The following is a 24,939-nucleotide window of genomic DNA, read 5'->3' as shown; positions in this document are numbered from 1 at the left end:
TTACATTCAGTTTTGGTGTTGTTCTAGAAAAAGTAATACTTGCAAGGGAAGAAGTCCAAATTCCACCAAATTATTAGAGACACCACGTTCGCTTCTACAAGCTATCAGAGGTGTGATAGGCAGCAATGCTATACTAACGTACAATGAAGATACACAGCTGTTTACTTTCACTCCAGTTGATGGAGTAACTATAGATCTTTCTGAATATTTGAGTAATATGTTGGGTTTCGCACCAATTCAGTCTATTGCAAACACCACCACCGGAACCACACCACTCAATCTTAAACCCTTGTTTCATAATTTCATGATTTATTGTGACATTATCGAATCATCTCATATAGGTGCAAAAAAGTTTCCCATTTTGAAACTCGTCCCATATTTACATAAAGATGATCCCCAGATTCATTACAGCTTCCATAACGTGCAATATTTGAAGCTGTTACAGAACGAAATCACGTCAATTTCGATTAAGTTGTATGATGAGACAGGTCGTCCACTTCATTTTAGAGGACCAGGTCGTACAGCTCTAGTTCTGCACTTCAAAAATGTATCTTAAAGAAGTGCCAGAGATCCATTATGGATCAGGACTTGGTGATTTAGTGCCATACAAAGGGCCTCTCTTTCAAACTGGGAATGGCTTCTTTAGTTCTTTGCGTAAGCTAGCATTGCCACTATTGCATCGTGCAAAGCCTTACATAGCCCGTACTGCGATGAGCGCAGCGAAAAATTTGGCGAAAAAGTTATGTGAAAGGCAAAACATCAAGCAAGCACTGAGAGCAAGCTCAAATGAATTAGGCACACAGATTTTGAAGGACATTGCAGGCAGCGGACATCGAAGGAAAAAGAGGAAGAGAAGAGACATTTTCGATTAATCCTCTGTAACCATGAAATAAAGAAGACACTTTTTTTTCACACATTGATGTTTCTTCTTTAGAAAGAAAAAGGTTTTTCTATGGAAAAGGGTCGCACTCCGAAAATGGCGCCCAAGAGGGGTTAGAAGTCGGGACAATGGGTCGCCCCCTTTCACCTGTAGAAAGTGTGGCGGACAATGCTTCGAAGCGGTCATCGCATTCCGAAAAAACAGGTGGCCCAGGTAGGGCTGGCTTGTGAGGGCGATGTCAAAAAGTAAAGGGGGATTGGAGGACAATGATTCCAATCGTGAACAGGATCGCATTAAAAAAAAGTGGTCAGCCGGGGGTTAGAGGAGTGGATCGAATGGCAGTTAGCAAAACGGACCATGGTCGCCTTTCACGATGTGGACAATGCTTCGAATCGTGAACGGGATCGCATTCTGAAAACAGTGGGTCAGCGGGGGGTTAGAGGAGTGGAACAGCTGGTGGTTAGCAAAAATGGACCATGCTCGCCAGCGGACAATGTCAAATGGTAAGGGGACTGGAGGACAGTGATTCCAATTGTGAACGGGATCGCATTCTGAAAACAGCGGGTCAGCGGGGGGTTAAAAGTCTGCATCAGCATCCAAGCTGGTTAGAAGTCGAGCAATAGGTCGCCTTTCACTTGTAGAGAGTGTGGTGGACAATGCTTCGAATCGGCCATCGCATTCCGAAATACAGGTGGCCCAGGTAGGGTTGGGTTGAGAGGGCGATGTCAAAAGGTAAAGGGGGATTGGAAGAGTCTTTTTGCTCGGGTAAGATGCTAATAAATAAAGCTATGAGGAAAGCATTGTACCTTTTCATTTGCAAAGATGTCGCAGGTCAACGTTGTACACGCACAGTCCCAGCTGGCTTTGAAGGGGGAGTGTGAGTTATTCAACATACCTCCGACCCAAGTTTCAATAGAATCATGCGAGGCGCAAGTTTATTATCCTGTTTCTACAATCAGCGGAGGAGAATCGACGATCGAAGGGAACATAACAAATCTCTCAGACTTGTATCTCGATTTATCATCTCTGTATTTTAATATAACTATGCAGATATTGAGGTCGGACGGGAGTGAACCAATTACCCGAAGAGCAGACGGTATCATTGAGGACATTGTATTCCCAGTCAACAACTTGGGTGCCGCTTTATTTAAATATGTAACCATTCACTTGAATCAACGTCTTGCAAGCAGCAACTGTTTGAACTCCTATCGATGTATGATTGATACCCTACTTCATACGAATACTCATCTGCAGAAGACTTTAGATGATTGTGCAATGTATACATATGACACAGGAGAGCATGCAGCAAATGATCCAGTCGCTCAGGATGCAAAGTTGCGCATAGCTAGGACAAGTGGGGGGAAACTATTTGAAATTGTCATGAAAGTTAACACCGACCTCACAAACCAAGGGAGGCTTTTGTTACCCGGTGTGGGGGTTCGAGTGACTGCTCTACATAATACGGATAGCTTTAGATTGCTAACTGGCACCAATGAAACTCATAAGCATCAATTGAAAATCCACAGCGCGGCACGTTGTAGCAGTTAGCAACTCAAGTTTTATTGCACGCCAGAAAGCCCTTAGATCATCCCCGGCATGTTACATCATGCGTGGACTAGAAAGCAAAGTCCGCTCGCTTTCGCCGGGCCTTCATGATGCAATCTTTGAAAACTTATTCCCTGATAGAATTCCTGATCAACTTACTGTATGTCTAGTTCGCACCGAGGCTTATCAGGGTGATTACAAGTCGAGCCCCTTTTGTTTCGAACATTTTAATGTTAGTTCTGTAACACTATCAGTTGATGGACACATGAAGCAACTATCCTATGACTGGGAAAATGATCTGGGTAAAGCAAGCTACTACGAATTCTTGTATCAACTGAATGAAAAACATGTCGAGTTGAGTTATGAAAAATATTTTAAAAATTCCTTTATCATGCATTGGAACTTGAGTGCTGACGAAAGTTTTGGTTCCTACTTTAATCCATTGCGGAAGGGCAATTGCAGGATTGAAATGAAGTTTGCTAAGCCATTACCTTGCGCAGTGTCGGTTATACTTATTAGTGAAGCGCCCAAGATTTTATCAGTCGATGGTGATCTTGTTGTTCGAGTGGACTAAGCATGAATGTGTTTGATCTGGAATAACTGTTTTCTCTGAACCATGAAACTTTGAATACATATCGCGGGACCTTCGCAGTTGATATGGTACCAAGTTTAACGACAGAAGGGTTTATAGTTATCAATACACATCCACACGACGGTCCCGGAGAACACTGGCTATTGTACATGAGAGACAGGAATGACAAGTACATCTATGTGGACAGCTTTGGTCTACCACCGATTGAAGAAGAGCTGCTGGATCTACCTGTTGATCAGTATTGCCAGAAATGCATTCAAAGCATTTACAGCTCACACTGTGGACTTTTTGTTTGTTTCTTTGCTTCCCGCCTTTGTAAGAATTACCAACTCAAGAGCATTGTTTCCTTATTTGACAATAACCTTGTACACAATGACCTCAAGATAATAAAAATGATTGAAGAGGAATACCTCATTTAAAGAAAAATGTCTCATTTTATTTCTTCAATGTACAGACCTCTTTAAGATAGTCCTCCAGACTCGACACCTTGCGACAACCATCCTTCTTGCGACGCACGATGTATTCCGAGTGTTGGATGTAAAAGTTTCGAATTATTGGTCGCTTGAGTCCAGCATTAAGTATGGTTGGAGAGATATTGTCACCCTGACGATACCGTCGCAAAAAGTCACACTTGATGGCGACGAAGCGTTGGAGCCTCCGACTAATCTTTCCTCATTTCGTCCGCATCGGAAACGGGAGAATTTGCATAATGAGACGAAAATCAGCCTCTGGCCCGTTGAAGTTCAGATAGAAGTTTAATTTCATCAAATCCTTGTACATCAGCCATTGTACCGTCAAAGCAAATCGTTCACTGGGCTTCATGGTTGATCCGAGCTTGGATGGCAACCGAGATAAGGTCGGATGTTATTGTCTAGCCAATGAGATGGATTCGATGACCGCAATCCACCACAACGACAGCGTCGCAGATGCTCATCATATTGTATAAAGAAAGTTCTGGGTGGTGGCTTCAATGTCTTCACAAGAGGAAGATCCCCCGTCAGGAAATAATCAGAATCTTAACAAAGAATCACATTTTTAGAGAGGGAAAAACGGGAAAACTTTCTATACATACAATCGTTCTCGGAGACCGCGTAGCACTTCTGCGCTTCCATCGTCGACTGTGAGGGGGATGTTGAAAAGGAATCCGATGGAGAGGATGTGCATACTATCCCTATTGGTTACGTTTTTCCTTAGTTTGCAATTGGTTGTTTATTACAAAGACTTTTGCTACATGTGGATTTCTCTAGCCCGCCCCCACATCAACATTTTCACCCTATAAATTCGAGCATGGCGTGCAGTGTTTCTCCAACAAGTTCTGTTGCCCTGGTTGCAGTGCTTGTTTCATTTTGCCTGCCAAATATTGTTTGGTGTGTGCTGCCCTCCTGCTCAAGTTCCAGGCCAAATTTTGTTTGGTGTGCTGCCTCCTGCTCAAGTTCGAGACCAAAGCTTGTTTGTTGTGCTGCCTCCTCCCCAAGTTTCCTACTAGACCTGCTGAGAGTGAGTATTTTTCTTGATTTATCTTCAGATATTGTAACTGAGACCTTTCCATTTTCTTTTTTTTATTTAGTGCCTCGCTGTGGAATTTGTGGGTATGATGGTATTGAACAATTAATACAACGTATTGAGGAGAGGGAGCAAGCTTTGCAAATTGATGCTGGTGGTGTGGAAGCGAATCATCCGGAGTGGGAATTGGATTTTAATATGTTACTGAATGATGGTCTGTTTGATTCGGATACCCCAATAGATGCCATTCAAAATGACAATTTTGCCGAATTAAACAACCCATTACCACCAGAGCCAAATGTCGATCAGGTACAAGAGCTCTCAGAACATATTAGAGGTGCCCACCCCGGCGTTGAAGTTCCATACCTACCATTCTTTCTAACTCAGAGTGCATTTGGTGGTCATAATAGATGTTTTGTGCTGTTTGCTTCTCCACATGATGACAGTGTGGAAGATCCGATCGATTATGTTCTTTTGTATCAGCATGATATAGTGCGAATGTTGCAGGATCAGTGTATACCTTTCCGATTTTATATGCGACTAATTTTGCATATGGTGAAAGAAGTAGGTGACAATATCACAACTGACATCGCATACATACCACCAACATCACAAGAGATACATAATCTTTCAGATATAATGGTTGCACTAAATGAGAGCTTTTCTGAACTCTCGCAAAACGTGGAAAACGATCAACGAGTTGGTAGTGGGTTTGTTTCCAGGGATGTTTTGGAACTTGAGGTAACCATCACCAAATTAAAGAAGAAGCGCATTGGGTGTAAAACAGCTATACCCGATGAGTTGAAAAAAAGATGGAAGACAATTACCAATCTGGACTCTCCACCCAACGCCCCTCACGAGTGCTTTAAATATAACACATTGGCTTTGTTGCATCCTCAGAAGAGGCGTAAAAATAATTGGCAAACATATACAAAATACTTAAAAAATTGTGAGTCAGATCCTATTGCTCGTGTGAGGTGGTGGCCTGAGGGTCCAGTCTCATATTCTGATATAGTTCTCTGGGAAAATCGTAATCAAGTTGGTGTGTTTATTTACAAGTATGAAGATGGGACATTACATGCCTCTCGCATACCAAAAACGGAATTCTGTGATAGTGTTAAGTTGTTGGAAGTGAATGATCACTTTTTTGGTATCAGAAATTTCAATGCTCTGATGAGTCGTAACGGTCGGGTATTCTGCGAGAAATGTACTCGTGGATTTTGTACAAATGATTCGCTAATCAGACATCGTCGTGTGTGTAGGAACTTGAAGGAAGTCATCTTACAGTTCCCACCACCGGGCAAAAATATAATAAAATTTAATCAATATTTCAATATGTTCGCCTATCCTTATGTGATAGGACTTGACACTGAGTCCATTCTGGACCCTAATACAGCAGTCAAAAATGCCGTACAACGCCACGTAATGAGTTCATTTTGTGCAGTTCTAGTACGAACTTACGACTCGCAGATCATTGCAAAAGATGTATATTTGGGACCTGATGCTGGTTCCAAGTGTGTAGAATATCTCATGCTTCTACACGACATCGCAGCAATGTATAACAGCGAACCAGCATCTATAATTTTGTCAGCTGAGCAAGAGAGTAAACACAATGCAGCCATTCAGTGCGAGTACTGCGGTTTTCTCTTTGATCAAGCTCACCCTAAAACTTGTCATCATGACCACAGTAGGTATGATGGCCCAAACTTTTTGGCCTCTTTGTGCAACCAATGCAACGTTGGTTGTGCAAATAAAGGTAAGATACCAGTGTTGGTACACAATTTGGCCTATGACATCAGTTCTCTGCTTCGTGGTTTCCACGACATGAAATGGAAAACACCACCCAAACTTATTGCAACAAGTAGTGAAAAAATACGGAACTTTGAGTATGATAATTTCATTTTTCGTGACACTACTCAATATTTGAATCAATCACTGTCCTGTCTTGTTGACAGTTTAATGGTTCCTGAGGGTGTTCAAGCATTCAAGTGTCTGAAGCAGGTATATGGCGAAGATTTTCTTCGTCTGACTCGGAAAGGTGTCTTTCCATATTCCTACATTAAGAGCTTTGATGTGTACAAAGAAGAAAGTCTTCCACCCAAGGAAGCTTTTTTTAATGATCTAACTAGGACAACTGTGAGCGACGATGACTATGCCCTATGCACAGGATATATTTAATCACTTTTCTTGCAGGACCCTCACCGATTACAACAACCTTTATTTGTTATGTGACACACTGTTGTTGTTGGATGTAATCCAGCAGTTTAGGTTTCTATCCTTGAAGACGTATGGGTTGGAAGTGCTTCGCTTTGTGAGTTTCCCAGGTTTCAGCTGGCAAGCTGCTCTGAAGCACACTTCGGCGGAAATAGAGCTCTTCACTCATGAAGAAATGTACCGTACGATTGAGGGCTCCATTCGTGGAGGTATTTGCCAACAATCGAAACGCTATGCTCGAGTTAACAATAAGGATTGCCCTGATTACGATGAAGAAAGACCATCGAGCTATTTGGCCTACTATGATGCCAATTGTTTGTATGGTGTGTTGCCTTCCAGTTGGAGGGTTCGAATGGGTGCCTGAAGAAAAGTTCTCGAGTATCGATTTTGTTAATCACCCAGAGGATGCAGCTATCGGTTATATATATGTATGCGATCTAGTATACCCTCCAGAGTTGCATGAGAAGACACGGTATTTCCCGCTGGCGCCGCTCAAGCAGAAGGTGGACTCAAGTTGGCTGTCAACGTACCAACATCAACTAATTGAGCAGCTTAATTACAGGACATCCGCTCAAGAGAAGTTGCTTCTCACATGTATGGACAAAACAGGGTATGTTGTGCACTATCGCTTGCTGGGGTTGTACTATAGATTGGGTATGAAAGTGAGCAAGATCCATAAAATACTACAATTCAAGCAGAGCAAGATATTTGAACCATATATCATGATGAACATTGAGCGTCGTAGAGCAGCACAAACAGAGTTTGAGAAGAGCTTGATGAAGCTCTCTATAAATAGTATCTTTGGAAGAAGTCTTCTTAATCCTTCTCGTTTCAGGAACATTAAGGTAGCCTTTAGTCTAGAGGAAGCTGAGCGGTACAGCAGTTCAAATGACTGTGTTCACTTCGAAATTCTCTCTGAGAATTGTGTGCTGTACGAATTGAAAAAAAGAACTATCAAATGTAACTTCCCATTGCAGATTGGATTCTGCGTGCTTGAGCACTCGAAGTATGTCATGTATGAGTTCCTCTATTGTACTCTACAGAGCAAGCTCTCCTGTACAGTCATTCCCATATACACGGACACTGATAGTTTTATCCTAGAGTTGATGACTGATGATTATGAAGGTGAACTGAAGAAAATTGCAGATGAACATCTGGACCTGTCATCATATCCTGGAGATCATGCATTGTACAGTGACAAAAATAAGGGTAAGTTGTTTAGATTCAAGTGTGAGACTGGTGGTCGTATAATTGAGGAGGTAGTTGCTCTAAAGGCTAAAATGTATTCGATAAAGTTGGTTGGCGATGATCAAATAGCTAGAGCAAAAGGAGCGAAGAAGGATATACTTCGCAAGCATTTGCTTCATGATGTGTACAAAAATGTGTTGTTCAATAGTGAAAAGGTATCTCATGTGCAAAGATCAATATGTAGCAAACGTCAGTGCATGTATACCTTGGAGAACACCAAGCTTGCTCTCATGCCCTATGATGATAAACGTTATCAATTCAATGCCATCGATTCATACCCTTATGGAAGTTGTCAAATCAAGGAAGAAAATATGTGAGTATGTTCCATTCTCATGTTTTAATTGCCATCCTGTAGCATCTTTGTTGTCTTGTATGTTTCTTCTGTTTCAGGTGTGAAGGTTTTTCCGCTGGGGTTTTCTCCTTCGCACAGATTGGCAACACAATTGGCAACATAATTGGCAATCCCCCCCAGCACCAGTGGCTTTAATTGGCATTAATAAAATATTTTTCACTTGTACAAATGTGTATGTCTATTGCTTGCATGTCTTCAGGAGGAAAGTATGCTATGTTAAGTGCGGTAGGAAAACTCCCCGCTCGGGGATGTATTAAAAGATGTGGAAAGGGAATAAGATGTATTTTGCATGCTCATGCATGTTCAAACGCGAGAAGGAAACCCCTCTCTACGCGCGGGGCGGTCTTGGCGCATGCTCCTCCTTGGGACGGAAACTATCCTGCTCCAAATATCCTCCGATATCAGACGAGGAGGGTAGCGATGGTCGAATCTATCCTCGGTTGTCATAATCCTGCACCAAGTACTACTAGTATATTTGACATCAGACAACATGCGTGCTTACAAAACTGGAAGCCTGGACATCCAGGTACGTTTTCGTAGTTATGCGAAATAAAAAAAATAAAAAAAACATCCGTAGTCAATAACTTATTCCGCAATAATCCGTCCACATAACATGACTCATAATGTCAATTTATTTCGAATTGGGAGTGAATGAAAGCTCCCGTGATCTTTAATTCAGAATGTCCTCTATACCACTAGCAGAGCGTGCGTCTTGTGGAGTGGTGTACTTTTCTCAAACAGTGTAATCCTGCCCTCAAGCTATCTTCCACTTTCAGAATCCACCCCGCACTTCGGTTACAACACTATGAGCCTATCGCGCCCGTGATGTTTGCTTGAAAGGAATACAACCTGGTATGCTGTGTATCTGGTATGGTATGCTTTTCTTTATAAAATACCTCGAGTATCCATAATAAGAAGCTTTCATAGCGAGAAAGCCAATGTATAAGAAAAGGTGTCTTCTTGATACAATAATATTTTTCACAGTTCTCCTACAGACAAAAGTACGAGTCGCAATACATGTGCCATACTGGTTCGCGAATCATGTTACCCTTCTATAAGCAAAGGTGCACAAATATTTTCTTTCATTTTCTTAAAGGTGGTAGTACGATTATGACATGCGTCATACGTATTCTCAAGTTGTTACACATGTTCCATATCAGTGTTGGGGGTAACTCGTTACCGAACTCCATACTGTGACTAAGCTACTTGTTTCGGTAACTTAGCTTAGCTCATTGCTTTTGAGCTCCACTAACTTCTCGAGGAATTCGTTCATTTTTTAGGTAACTTTATCAGAGTAACTTGGAGAAAGTTCAAAGTTCCTTGCGTTCGATTCTCATCTACAAACATCTGCAGCTGCGTCCTCCGTCCCCTATGACTTGAGACGAAAGCAACGTGCGCGCCGGCGATGCTTGCACGGCCGGGTCTGCCTCCGTTGTTGTTACGCTGTGAACATTACAATTTCTGTTTTTAGCCTTGCATTAGGAGCCGTACAAAGCTGTACGTTTGGAGGCTCAGGTGTCGCTCATCTTAATGACGAGCAGTGTATTCATAATGATAGGCGTGTAGCAAGTAGGATCGACCAATTATTTCGTCCGAAATAGAGGTGAGCTCATGTTATTGCGTCTGAGATGTGTCGTTTAGGTGTGCGTCTATGTGTCCTGCAGTATCGTACTCTAAGGGATGTGGTGTTGTCGATCAGACGATGTCGGGGAAAGTCTACCAGCAGGCCAAAATGGTTGACGCAGTCAGCCCCAAGATTTACGTACGCCAAGTCCACGACAGTGCAAATGCAGCGAAGCCGACACTTCAACTGAGCTTCAGACTGAGCGGTGGCGAGACCTCGCGATCTGCCAATCGTTCGAAGCTTGCAATGTGTATTCGGATCACCGGTCCTGCCTCTCCCAGCTGCGGTGAAAGCAGACGGCAAGATGCCCACATCTGCACTGGTGTCCATTGCAAAACGGTAGCCGAGCGTACGGTCCCTCATGCAAAAGAGCCGGGAGTGATTCTCCCCAGCCATTTCAACCGCTAATGGTTGGGGCAGAGTTTCACGTCCAGGAGCAAGGTAGTTGGCAGTTGCTGGCTGAAAGTACGGGGTACTTATAGTGGTTGATTGTGAACACTGATCTCAATGTATAAAGACTGGATCGCGCATAGGAAAGGGGCTCGTGGGAGAGAGGTGCGGCAACCGGCCGCGATGTTGGAGGGCCCACTGGCGCCGGTTGCTCCCATAGGAAACAATGGGAAGCGATTTGATTTGGAGTATTTATTGCGCATTAAACGCTCCTCATTGCTGATTCGCACGCATCGTTCTTAGGAATCAGTGTGCGGATGTATTCCAAACGTGCTTGAGCTGTGTTACTGTAGTTTTTAATGGTAATCGCCTTCTTTTTCTTCTCCGCTGCCTGTATTCCGAATAGGGGGTCGTAAGTGTCGTGCACAGGGAGCATACGCATGAAGGTGCATTCGATGAATGTCAACCTATAAAATAAATTCTTTTTGCAAAGGAAGGTTTCACACTGTTAGTTATTGTAAGGTACTTCCGTTTTTATAGTTTTTGTTTGTTTTCATTTGTTGTTCGGTTTTCGTGTGGTGTTCTGCGGTACTCGTTCGTTATTGTGTGGTTTGGTGTTGTATGGTTCTCGTTTGACTTTTTCCATTATCGTATTATGTTCTACGAGTGTCTCTGTGTGTGTTCTTCAATAAGACCTCGATCCTTATTGTGAATGGGCTCATTATATTTATTCACCACATCACCACCAGCAATGGGGTGGAGTATAGCCCCTGGCGACGAAACTCCCCATTTCTCATCTTAAAATAACGTTATTGTCACGAGTGCGTTGCAGTTGTTCAGCTGTCAGCGTATTTCATTACAAAAATTCGAAGCACTGTGCACGAAGAGCATGCACACGCATGACTTATCACACACGCCGTAGGAGCGACTACACATACGAGGTTAACAAGCAATTTATTTACTTCCACCGTACCTCACAAATTACAAAAAACAGTGGAACAAATTGGCATATTGGCGCTGATTCTGCATCGCTGAGCAACTGTGAGGGGAACCTGTATAGCACAAGCGCATTGTTTATAGAAAATACATGGTTTTGAGATTTATAGGAGCAGCCACACATACTTTCTTAGTACGCAATGGCACCAGCGAAGTAGCAGTGCAAGCAAGTCCGACTTGTCAGATGCATGCGATACGAATGAACAGATTTTTCCTCAAAATAAAGAGCTTACCTGTGAAAAATTATCCCTCCTTCTCTGTCCGTGTGAAGTGTACTCAAAGCTGCAACAAACTGGCATGACATGCCTTTAATTTAAAGGAAATTTTAAAAAATACGGGCAGCCCCGCTCGAACTAAATGCAGTCGACAGGATGCGTTGGGCCCACCAATATGGCGCCCAGTGACCACGCTGTCGAGCACCCTATGCGCGATCCAGCCTATACTATAGAGATCAGTGGTTGAGAATGACGGCGGCGAGCGGGCTTTCTTGCGAGACGATGTACAACTCCGACGGAACGTAGCCGAAAGGCCGACGAACGCTGTTGAACGGGAGCAACAGTCACCTTCGATGCAAGTGCAACAAAAAGGCCGTCAAGATGTGCTTGGGACGCGCAGAGGCCGGCGACGGAGGGCGCGGTGTACTGCACCTATGTCGCACGTTGCGGGGAGACCAGGTATATCGAGACCCCGAACCGCTATCTTAAGCAGGTCCTCGACGGCAGAGTGTGCGGCGCTTCCAGGATCATTTGGATCTCACGGGGAAGGCACTACAAGAGCTACACATGGAGAATGGAATCATCGATGATGGCAGTCCTCATAAGCTCGAACAACGCCATAACAACTGGGTGGAGGTGGTGCTGGTGGTGGCGTGCTATTTCCGAGCGATCTACCTGCCGGGCCGACAGGCCGACGGTCTCATCTCATGAAAGATGTTGCTGAGAATGACATTGCTCAGAGGTAAACCTCATAAGCTGTCCCGGAAAGTTATCTCGTGGTGGGGATGAAGAATGAGATAGTGGACTTCCGCATCTGCCTCAGGTGATAAATAATTGAGAAAGCTTCAAAATAATGCAACGTCCTTCAAGTCAACGTCAGTTAGGGCGAACCATGACTGAGGACCCGACGGCGAGTAGCATGACAACAAGGGGGAGGTTTTATTGCATACTGTAGGATGCGATGTAGGGCGAAGCGATTATCGTTCTAGGGAAGATGGCGTCGGGCAGTGTCCCTCTCCAGCCATCAAGTGCGATTGACCAACTTATAGAGCTCTGTTTTAGCGATAGACTAAAGTGTGCCCACGAAAAACGAAACTTCAGGCATGAATGGCGGAGACTGCGTGCCATGAGAGATTGTGATCGCTACGATGCGGCTGTATGCAGCAGCGTTGTACGTTATTATTAGGCAATACATAATTTTCCAGCTGATCCTGAATCTCCCGAACTATCGTCAGTATTAGTTTGCTAACGGTAGAGCCACTTTTATCCTAACGATGTGAGAACTGGTGATTCAAAATTCGTGGTTTTATCCGTGTGGTGGGTATATTTTACGTGTACGGAATGATAGACAAGATACGTACCCCGTCATTAAGACTGCAATGTCTTCGGTACTTTTTGTTATGTAGTGGTACCGGAATCTCACCAACGTCTCTTCATTGTGCATGTAGGTTTGACCGTCTCTAACGGTTTCTGACAGAATATCCGTTTGTCGTTCCTATTAAAAAATGGAAAATAATTACAATCAGAAAAACATAATACAAAACGTGTCATGCTCAGCGTCATAGCGTCATTAATTAACAACAAAAAATTAATGCGCAGTAATGCATGAAACCACAGGATATGATTTCAGAAGAAGTGTATCGCTGATAATATGTAGGATGTACAAAACGCTGATAGGATGTACAAAAACTCAAGTTAGCATACAGTAACAAAGTCAATGTTATTGAGAGTATTCGTGTTTTCGCCAGATCGACGCCGCGGTGAAACTCGGCACTAGCCGATCCAGGTTCACACGGCCAACCCCGCGTTCACCTGCGGAGTACTTGCTGCTTTTGGCGTGGGTCACTGAGCTGCACCTGTGTTTTGCTGCTGAAATCATGGATGAGGGAACCAGTTCAGACAATGGCCAGCAAAACAAATCAAACGATCTTTTGTTCTGTCCCACAATGCGACTCTGCGCGCCGAGGGGACAGGAGCTTGCCCTCCCGCGATTTCTTCTTTCCACACATCGAATACCGCCTACTTTTACACATCCTGGGAAAAGATGGATTGAGCGACTCAAGGTCAGCAAACCTGCTGTGTGTGTGTGTGTGTGTGTGTGTGTGTGTGTGTGTGTGTGTGTGTGTGTGTGTGTGTGTGTGTGTCTGGCAGAGCTCGGTACTGCCCACATACGTGATGAAGGTTCTCTTTTTTCTTTCTTTTTTCTGAAGCACTCTTCTGTGCAGCTCACGTCAGGAAGAGAAGCAAACCCTTGTCTATGCAAAACAAAACAAGTTTGTTGCCCAGTAGCCATTATGTGTTAGAAAGCGCAAGGGATAGCGCGAAAACGTTGACCCAGTGAGTTTGTAACTGTGCATATGAATCAGCGCGTCAAATCACTTGAGAAAGAATGCAGAAATAATGCGACGTTTCGTTAAGGTTTCCCCAAAACATGCTAACCAGCAACACACTGATGTCGCAACACCCTGTAAATTCTAAACTACATTCCTATCTGCGCTACAGACTTAGGAAAACTCGGTTCCGCCGGCGAGTAATAAAATAGCAATATTTAATACTCGTTCGCCTTCAACGGTTTGAGAATCAACATTACAGTTCAGAAATCTGAAAATCGAAACTAAGGGAAAAGCTGGATACGTCCGCGATGTTGCAGTTTAGATGCGCCACCTACAGGTCATGGAAAGCGCGAATAGACGATATTGTGAGGGAATTAAGAGGCACTCAAAGAGTGAGTGGAAGAAATGTCCAGCTGAACGGAATACAGGTTGCAGCTTAGGTTCGTGATCAACACGACCAGAAATAAAATGAGCACGCATAAGTATGACGAGCTTGTGAGTGGATATAGGGTAGATATAGATAGGTTTTAGGATATCCAGTCCTGTATATCCTAAAAACTAATAGCAGCACATTGTAGCTAAGATGCTCCTGATTTGCGTTCGTGATCGTGTGTGTCAATACCGTGTCGCATGGACTTTCCTAGGATTTGTCCCAAGGGAAAGACGCCTGCCTGGTGGAGAGGGGATAAAGCGTGCAGTCCTCTCACCTATTTTCACGGAGACGGACGTCGCGGGCTGTGCGAGTGCGCAGGAGTTGATATTATTATGTCATCTGAGAAAAATCGTGACGGCCAATGAAGAAGGTGCGCACAGTTTTCGCAAGTGACCTTCAAGATCTAGGCACGACATCCCTTGCCTCGCACTCTTACGCCCATGCCACTTACACACGGGTTTGAAGGCTTTGGAAAGCCAGACGGCAGCGAGTCTGCTGTGGTACAGTCAAGTTTTCGAAGAGACTGTGAGAAATTTTCAAGCTAGCTATGTGTGGCAGTATTTTGGAACTTTGGAAAGGTGCGTCGACGGAAAATGGAAGCGCGTTAGGAACCAGTGCTCTTGTAATGAATGACCGCGTCTGTGAAGAGACGCTGGCATTTCAAAGCCGCCTGGAAGGTGTGTTCGTTTACTAAAAAACGTTAAAAGTAACGTTGTTGCTGGGTATGCTGGATCATAATTCTTGCTGAGAGGGAACACTGGTGTTAACCTATGATAGTAACGAAAATCTCCAACCAAGTTACAGGACGGGGATTTTCTCTGTCATTCATCATGCCGGCGCATGATCGCTACCAGTGTACGTAGTTCAAACATGCAGAGCATACGACATCAAAGGTGAACCTGGTGATCCTAAAATCAAGATATGTCGTTTCCTGTGCCGCCGCCGTGTGTAAGTTAGACGCGTGCTCCGACGGATCTTCGACCGGCGGCGGCGGCGTCATGTCCATTTTTTTGCCGATGGAGGCGGCAGCGGTGCGTACAAACACAAGCCAAAAACAGCGCAAAACCGCAAACTACTGTCGTCGACAACAACAACAAAAATTTGACTTCACAAGAGGGGTGCGTTTTCGCATCTGACAATAGACGTAAGGAGGCCCCCAGCGCCCGACTGGAAACGGCAGCGGCGCCGGCGTACTGGAAATTACCGGCGATGGTGGCGTAGCGAGTCAGCGCACACGCCAAGGTCTAAATACGTACCGCGCCGTTGACGCCGCCACGAAGGACAAATTGACCGCTGGCATAAAAGGGTCTTGGCGCACACCTCTGTCTAATAGATATTGTGTGACATGATGAAGTGATTCCGAATTGTTACCTGAAGTTTGGTTATCCCTCTGATGTTGAAATGAACCGCCGGGTCATACAGGTCCTTCAATCTCAGGTTTACCTGAAACAAGACCGAGAAATGTGCTGTTCGAATCCACAGTAAGGTTCGAAGTGTACCCGAGACAAGGCACGGCATTGAAACTGTTGCGCGTGGAACGCCGGCCTACGTTGACGAGTGCAGTGCAATTCAGCGTAAATGGCTCATGTAGACCCGTTTTTTTTAAATATGACTCGCCTTTCGCTGCATTTGATCCTTTGCTTCGGAACACGATATTTCCCTCGGAATACGGAACGCTTTGCAACATGTCGCACGGGCATTATGCGTTCCTGGGCGAATAAAATATGAATACTCTCGGCGGTGCGTCCGAGAGCGGGAGCAAAGATAAAATACAAAATGCTGCATTCTAAAAGACAAGCTAATGTCCTTAATGTTGACTCGAAAATGCCCCAGATACGTGTAATACACGCGCTCGAGAAAGAACGGTTGAATAATGAAAAAACTTCTGAAGAGCAAGAAACGTTATCGTTGTCCGACACAACGCTAGCTTCAGAAGCGGCGTAAAACTTCGTGAGAACAACATTGATGAAAACTACTAAGTTTAACACTCGAAGAGCTAATTAAATCTGTAATGTATCCTGCAATGTGATTTCTAACAGGTTCAAATGCTGAAAGACCACTAGAAAGCAACTAGAAAGAAAATGCCGTGGCTTCAGAGCCCTTCCGAATGTACGTATGTTTATGCACTAAAAACTCCCGTAATATGCATGCAACTATGCACAGAAAATATACAGTAAAAATTATCAATGTATGCAATATTTTTCATTGCTCTTGGTACGAAAGCAATGGACTGGATGTCCTTTTTGTAAGTCAGCATCTCATAGGGATCACACCGGTAAAATAACACTGCTTTCGTTCTGCTGCGCTCAACAACGAATACTTGTGCCACAGATATAAATCATCGTACTGAAGGCTTTGCGCTCATAAGTAATAAAATAGCGTAAATGCGGCTTGCTGGTGACGAAATAAGCGTCTGAGCATGGGCAATACGGAAAACACGAACTTACTCAGGTTTTGTACGTTTCCTTCCTTTCTTTCTTTTTTCTTTCTTTTTTTTTTTTTTGCACCCATGATCAGACTTGGTTCGTCGTGGCTTCTGTTCCGTACTGCCATGTTGATTAAAATGCGAACGCAGCCCATGTTCGTAAGAGTAAAGTGGCGAAGGTGAAGTACAGCCCATCGGCCATTCACGTTTTGGAGGATGGAGCAGGCAGAGTACGGGCTGAACACCGCACCTCACCGAAACGTCGAAAATATTCGGTTCTGGCCAGAATTTTCGCGAAAGGCGACGAAATGCTCCCACCAAACTCCCAAGCCCTTCCATGAAATGAGAAGAAGTAAGCAATCGCACCGGAAAATATGCCAAAACGTCCACTATTCACGCACCGCATGTCAAACATGGCACCATGTGCAAAACATGAATTTATATGCATCCTAGAACCATTCTGATTGGGCCCAAACCAAGATCTGAGATAATTGATGTTCTGGGGCTGGAACACATAGAAAGGACAAATACAAACAAAGCCTCAAGTGCCATCTTTCCATCCTTCCATCTTTCACCAAACCAAGACAAAAAGTGTTTTATCGCCCAGGTACGAAACCATATCGAGAAAAAACAAACAAACAGAAAACATGCGTATAAAAACATAAAAATCTCGGCTCTACTACCCACGAGTAATTTCACAATGCATTTTCACCAGCCGTTACCGTAATCAATACTTTTTGCGGTATCAAGGTGGGGATCGGGATACTCTTGTAAACCGGGTATTTATGGTAACGCGGTCTCCGTATCGCTATCGATAGGGATACTTTTATAGTGCCTCCACAATTAATCCATCGATCATATTTCTAACTTGTATTCATTGTCACTAGTCGGCGCATTGACAAGAACATCGTTTCCTACGTTCACCGTGTCCTCAAAGAAATCAGTACAGCGGTTCCCTCCGGTGCTTCAGCGGAACGTCTGTGCAGTGCACGTGCAGACATGCTTCCACAAAAGCGCTGTAGGATGACAGACTTTGAGCGCCAGCTATTGCTAGGGTCAAGCAGAGCTGTACACGTTGCCCAAAAAAGGAACTAAATACTTTACTTGTTCCTTCGAAAAAATAGTAACTAAATACGTTAACCGTTACTCACAAATAAAAGGAACGCGTTCTCGTTACTTGGAAGTAACGAGTTACTTCTATACGTTACATTTGCATACCAGACAGCAGAAATACGAAAGCATAGCCTGTCTATATCGTCTACATATGTTGTCTTGTATGTTGTATTGTCTCATGTACACTGTCGACTCGCGTTTTCATCAAATAAGGCCAAGGCTAAATGTACACCATACGGAGAACAGTGTTGAAGGCGGTGATCCGTAAAAGGGATTTTCAGGGAAAAGATGGGGATCGTTCACAAGGAGGCCTTCACATGATCATTGACATGAGTTCCCGAGTAAGGGACAGAGAGACAAAGCACTAAACGCCCTGAACGCAGTGAATATTGAAAGAACGAACACATTGAGTGAGCTGAAATACTGTGGACACTATAGAGCAATGAGAAAGGCGTTGCTCTCTGGTATCCATTTCTCTTCGCTGGGAATTTTTCTGCATGCTTGAGCCTCGTAGAATATTCTCGTGGAAGAAAAAAAGGAACGAGTAACTTGCAGTAACGCGTTACCAATTTTTGTAACTAGGAACGTACCTAGTTACAAAAATTGGTAACGCGTTACTGCAAGTTACTCGTTGCCTTTTCTTTTCTTTTTGCTTACTGTCTCTAACCACGACCGCCAGTTGTGTTTTTTCCCGCCCATATGGCGATATTCCACGAGGCTCAAGCATGCAGAAAAATAACTAAGTCGTTACTTAGTTACCAAAAACAGTAACGCGTTCCCTGTAACTCGTTACGTACAGCTCCGCAGTCAAGAAAGGCGTTACGGCTCTATTATAAATATTTTGCTTTTTGTTGCAAAAATTTATTCTCCCGATTCGCTATTATGTAAAGGGAGTGTTTACGTAGCAAGATTTCTCTGTTGCAGATTGCATGCAACTTCTTCGTATTAAAATGGTAGTGTAAAGATCTCGTGTTTCTTTTGCAAGTCACGGTAGCGGCACTCCGTTACCTAAAAAAAAAAGTATCGATGTCGGTATTTCGCTACTTTTTATTCAAGTAGCCAGGGCCCCGACCTTGAACTGTCACATAGCAAGCGCTATCGTTCTACAGTATTTAAACTTGGAAGCTTCATGTAGCGACACGTGAAAGCCGTTTTGGTAGGCCGCGATTTCAAAATAGCGTGTGAGTGTTATTTTGTAAATCACCGGCGAAGTGATGCATTTAATGGGAGACTCCGCACCGAAAACGTGTTGAAGTAACAGTGCGATACCAATCCGTACCGTATGATATTTCAGTGTGTACAATTTCTCATCCCCAAGTGGCGCAGGTAATTAGAAAATGAATATTTTCCTTTAGGTGATAAGGCGCTCCTACACAGAAAAGCAGTTAAGCAACAATGGGCTTCACCTCACAGGTATTCCTCGTGTACAGCTTTCTGTACACTCTTAATCTGGTTGCTTTTAGGCCATGTTGAAAACGCTGTAACATATGATTTAAAAGTTACATTACATTTCTGACAACGTTACGCGCCTTCTATATGTCACAGCAGAAGGTACTCGTCGGTAATATAAGTGACAGGCCGAGTGCCAGATGGTGTAACTTGTAAATATTTGCGTTTCCTACCCATAGAAGTAACGGCGATGTTACATACGTTTCACCTTCACTTGAACTGGCCTTGGCCGCGCGCTGTGCACTTGGTTTTCGCCCTCTCGTTCTTCATCATATACCCTTCGGTATGCAACTGCCTGCAGATCTTGGTCGCCAATTTTTTTACATTGAAAATTTACCAGTTTTGACATCGCATGAGCTTCTTCATATCGGAGATTTTCGGTTGTCACCAACTCGAACTCTGATGACGGAGGTCGCCCTGATGTGCCAAAGGTAAACTGTTTCAATACTCAGCACGTTTTGCATGTCACTAAACGCTGAAATTGCTTTTTCAGGCATCATGCCGTTCTCAACCACGGACGTGTGCCGTGCTCGCCGTGGAAGGTGCACAGAAGATAAATACGACTGCCCCGAATACATGTCTGAGAGAGACGAAACTGAAAATCATAAACGCCGTTACTGCGAGCATTGACCCGGAAGGCACTCGGCACTTTCTGAAATCGGTAGGAATGTCGACTTAGTGGAGGCTGTACCTTTGTTCAATTGTCTGTGAAAAGGGGGAGGAGGATGTAGTGTTTAAGCGAACAATTTCATTGACGCATGAAGAGGCACAATAACAGCGCGCACATATGCACAACGAACGTGTTCCCTCATGCCGCGTAAAAGCAACGCTTAACAGCGCGTTAGTCGCAGGAGGAAGAACAGACATAGAGGTGCTCGATAAAAAAAAAGAAAAGAAAAAAGGAAAACAGTAAGTAAAGTAACGTTCGGAAGACAGCGAAAGGAAATAGCAAGAGAGCAAACGACAAGTCAAAATGGAAAAGGAGAACTACGTTTTAATATCGTACATTGGAGATATATAACTCGATATAATCTATGAGCTTGAAAATTGCTTAAGGTGAGTTTCAGTGAAATTCACTGTACGCTCTAAGAAGTAAAGAAGTTGTGTACATTTCTATTCCTCTCTGATATCTCAGAATCAGCGACGCGGCTATGGTTAATCACAAGCACACAAAGAAGTAAAACACAAGGATGACAAAGGACTACGCAAATCACGGACGTAACACACACACATATGCACTGTGTTCAACCGTTGAACCGTGTTGAAGAGATGGACTGTGCTACGATTAGTGTTCCTAGACTGTTCCAGCAAAAACGTAACTATGTAAACTTTGTAGTGAACATACCGTAGAAATACCCTGATAAAGTTGCATCACTTCAACGTTGTGCTTTCTTGACATTCACAATTCTGAACACGAACCGCAGCTTTACAGACGCAGAGACACAATAACGTAACGCGCACTGATCCGAAGCTCTCGTACTTAATGATTGAATGTGCGGCTTGAACGAGAACATAGTGACTTTTGAGGAGTACCTTTTATGCAGGCTACCTTGCAAACAAACAAGAAAAACAAACGAAGGAAATTCAAACACGGAATTCGTTTAGAAGTTACAACGTTCCCATAAAGGGCACATTTTTAACTTACGACGATTGGATTTCCGTTGAACTCTGAAGTAACCTCTATTGTTCCTACAGTGTCACGTTACAAGTCGTGTTTAACCTCTAAATAGAGGTATCGGACGTGTAACCTCTACGATATTTTGAAATCTACGTCTATATAAAGGTTACACATTGCTAAAAGTTACTATAAAGGGTTCCGAGTTAAGAGTGTACTTCTAGAAATTCTAGAAGATTCCGTTCTAGAGATTTTGCAGCGTAACGATTTTGCCATCACTTGACTAGATCCCAAAATGAGGCAGATTTAACGATGATATTAATAGACCTAGGGCTTCTTCCCTCGCGCCATGAATGTTTCTGACTGTTGAATTTTTTTATTGAATTAATGCGTTAAAAGTGAATTATTTACCGACAAGCTGAATTGAAAACACGGGCGCCAAAGTGTCATCCGCAAATAATTTCTTTCTGGTGCAACTGTAAGCGAAAAGTTTACGGTGCGGTGGTACAAATGCGTAACAAACATGTGCAACTGGATTTTGTACCGAATAATGGTTGTAAATGTATGTAACGAAAAAATTACTGCTTGTCATTTCTTGCGTGGTCTGTTTGCACTGACACCAACGTTATCACCACGGTATACAGGGCGCTATTGAAAGCCAGTCACAAACGCTGATGTCTGAGAAGGATGTGACTGGCTCTTATAGTTAGTCCTTTTGTGAGTAACTAAAGGCCTTAATCGCATCAGACTCACAGATCAGTCTTTTTGACAGGCATTTAATAGCAACCTGGTTCCAGAAATCGAGGTACGGTGCCCGACATAGGATTACGGGACACGAGGTCGGCGTAATTTTTCTTCAGCGTGATACTGTGGCTGTCGACACGACAGGAGGAGTGCAAAAAACAGAAGAACAACCCGTTACTGCTTCTGCTTTCCACTTGTCCTCACGTGTCCGCGGCGGCAGTGTCACGCTGAAGAAAAAGTACGCCGGTCTCGCGTCCCGTAAACTTTTGTCAGGCACTGTATTTATAACATAAAGGTGTAGCGGCACCTGCGTCCTCTGGTTCTTCACGACTTCCGTCGCCACATCTTCAACCGCTACCACTCTCTGCATCACCCCGGCATCAAGTCGACGCAGAGGCTCATTGGCACCCGCTTCGTCTGGCTGTCCATGAATCGGGACATCCGCCAGTGAGCTCGGAATTGTTTGGCCTGTCAGCGTTCCAAGATCCAGCGCCCAACGACAACCCCATCGATGCCCTTTCTCACCCTTGATGCCCGCTTCCGCCATGTACACTTAGATCTGGTGGGTCCTCTTCCTCCATCTGCCGACTACGCCTAACTCTTCACCTGCATTGACAGGTACACCCGGTGGCCTGAAGCGGTACCTATCAAGGATATCACGGCTGAGACAACCGCTCTCGTGTTCCTGTCCTCCTGCGTGGGTGCCCGTGCTGACTGTTCATGCAATAATTCGTTAGTTGAGATCCGGCCCTTACGCAGTTAAGTGGTTGTTGCCTTCGTTTCCTTTATTGTCGTGACATGACTTCGCGACAAAGGTAACAGGAATATACTGCCTTAAAGGGACGATTTCGTACTCCCTGCCCCTCTGATAAAGTATACCATTCGATCGCTCTTTGTTGAAAATGGTATGCTGCAAATTTACCCGACAAAGCACTTCAAGGTTATTAAATAACCGAATTAAATTGATGAATATTGCAGAAGATGCCGCGATCTGTGTTGGCAACAATAAGAACGGTAACGTCGTCCTGCGGGAAAGTCCGTCATAGGATACAGAAATCGTCTGCTTTTGCACTCGCTAGTGGACCGGCGTGAGCAGACGACTTTCAGAAGTGAGTGGGGACCGCGGCAACTCTCGCACATTTTCATTCAGTTCTCATGCAGAAAACGTACATTCTAAGAAGTGGCCCACATGGTGGTTTAAAACAACTATGTTAATCCTCAGAGACAAGCTAAAAGTCGCAAGACAACACAACCCCACCCACAATCACAAATGTGAAGTCGCCATCAACCCGCGTGCGGTCGCATTACAGCTCCGACCAAAAATTACATTCTCCCGTGGGGTATATACAGTCTGAGTGTCCCCGTTTCTACTAGAGCAAAAGGGATGACTCAACCCAAGGTCCTCCGCAGTTTCCAATTTCTATGGCAAGGGCAACGCACCCTCAGGCCGACGTCGAGCGTGACGTTGCATGTGAGTGAAGTGCATGTTCCGTGGTCTGGTATTACGGCACATTTCGACAAATTCATCGAAAACGACTTGGTTATTCTCAATGAAACTTTCACGGTTGTATATGTACAGCGCTCGTGAAGATAGTTTTGACAAACTTTCGGAATCGCCCCGGCTGTACGAGACCATCCCTTTAAAGCTCAGCTCCGCCGATTTTGACTGCGACAGAATGGAGCCATGCTTGGGCTGTGCGTTCGTTTCCGCACAGGGAGCATACATGTGAAAAAATTTCACCCATTTGTTTGTAGTTTTTAAGAAAACATTTTTTTAAATTTCCCTGGCACGGCGGCCCTGTGGTCGGCAAACCCTGACCAATCCCGGCTTCGTCCTGGCTTAGCCGCGCTCGTGGCTTGGCTAGCGCCAAATCGTCGATGCGATGGCGGAGATCTATGGGCGAAGGTGAATGTTTTGGGTGTGTTCCGTGATAATTGCTGTCGTTAATAGCCTCAAAGATAGTTTTGCCGGTCTTCTTTAACAAGCCTTACAGGATGGCCTCGTTGTGCAACGACGGCCGTCGTGAGCGGACATTCTGTGCCCGCACTGTGCTTCATGCTACCAACAAGACCTAACACCTAACGTGTGACGTACACTTACGCATTCTCAATAGCTTTGGCAGCGCACTATGCGCGGACTTTCTGCGCGTGCAGAAAGCACCACCAAAGCTATTGAGAACGAGAACGTGCTCGAAGACGAAGTATTCCTTATAAGAAACATGGTAAAATGGTGCGGTGGTCCCCGATAGCTCGTGACAGCTATTTCAGCACGATACAGCGGCCATGACAAAGTGTAAACACAAACTGGTTGCCAGGCAGAGCTGGCTAGGTGTGGCTATCCAATCCGCGCAGTTCCAAGTATGACGTCACAAGTGGAACCGCCGCCCGGTAGTTTTTCTCAAATTTCTCACGAAGGAGTATGGAAATTTGGAAAGCAATGTGCGTTTATGAATGAAGTTGGGACCACGGTTCTGAATATCACAACGTCTTCATACTTTCGGAACAGCAGCGGAGCTGCACTTTACGATAGAGCCTCTAAGCAGAGGGTACAGAATTCAAGGGAACAGTAACCTTAACAGAAAGGTAAAGATGATAATTCCCTCAGGCTACAAGGAAGCCTCTGCATAAGAGTTACGTTTCTATAAGGTACCGTACCTTAAACATCAAGGTAACCGTGATATTTTAAGAGGTACACTGTAGCTTTTATTCAAAAGAAACGAAAGGGAACACTTAACACTTCTAAATATAGATACCCAAGCAGCACACAATATTGGACCCATATTGGCTGGTCAGTGGCGATACGGGTCCAATATGGGACCCGTTTCGCCAAGATTTTCCCCATATCGACTGAAAATGGGCAATATGGGCCTCATATTGCCCACTTTGAGTGAATATTGGGAAAATCCTGGCGATATGGGCTCCATATTGCCCGCGTACACCCCATATTGACTGAAAAAAAACAGAAAATGGAACGTACCCGTAGTGACATTTTCAGGTAATTCGACCCGCACTTCCCACCTCCACTATTATCATCATCATCCACTATCCGCGAACTAGCAACTAGCAACGTACACAGTATTAGCCGAATCCAAGAGGTGCCAATCCTAATGAACTGATCGTGACCTATTTACGATGTACCTGCGCGGCATGCTGCCGGTTCATTGCAAGACGAACGCCATACATGAAAACAGATCAAAGCAGTCCTGTCCTATCTCGATCCTATACGAAACTGCGAGGCATAATTGAGAAGAAGGCCCAGAGCATGTGT

The 24,939-nt window shown here is 44.3% G+C and overlaps 1 protein-coding gene across 2 annotated transcripts in view; it reads right to left on the bottom strand.

Annotated features, from left to right (window-relative positions):
- Positions 1–24,939, bottom strand: part of LOC135368769 (venom metalloproteinase antarease TserMP_A-like) — a 186,602-nt gene that overhangs the window by 122,162 nt on the left and 39,501 nt on the right. For both annotated transcript variants that reach the window (XM_064602288.1, XM_064602280.1), the window contains exons 7-8: positions 15,697–15,768; positions 12,921–13,054 (exon numbers count right to left, since the gene is read on the bottom strand). In XM_064602288.1, coding sequence (XP_064458358.1) covers positions 12,921–13,054; positions 15,697–15,768 — 206 coding nt within the window. The remainder of the gene's footprint in view (positions 1–12,920; positions 13,055–15,696; positions 15,769–24,939) is intronic.

This window comes from Ornithodoros turicata, chromosome 1, assembly GCF_037126465.1.
Source record: "Ornithodoros turicata isolate Travis chromosome 1, ASM3712646v1, whole genome shotgun sequence".
Lineage (NCBI taxonomy): Eukaryota > Metazoa > Arthropoda > Arachnida > Ixodida > Argasidae > Ornithodoros > Ornithodoros turicata.
This window is presented reverse-complemented; position numbering and strand designations above follow the sequence as displayed.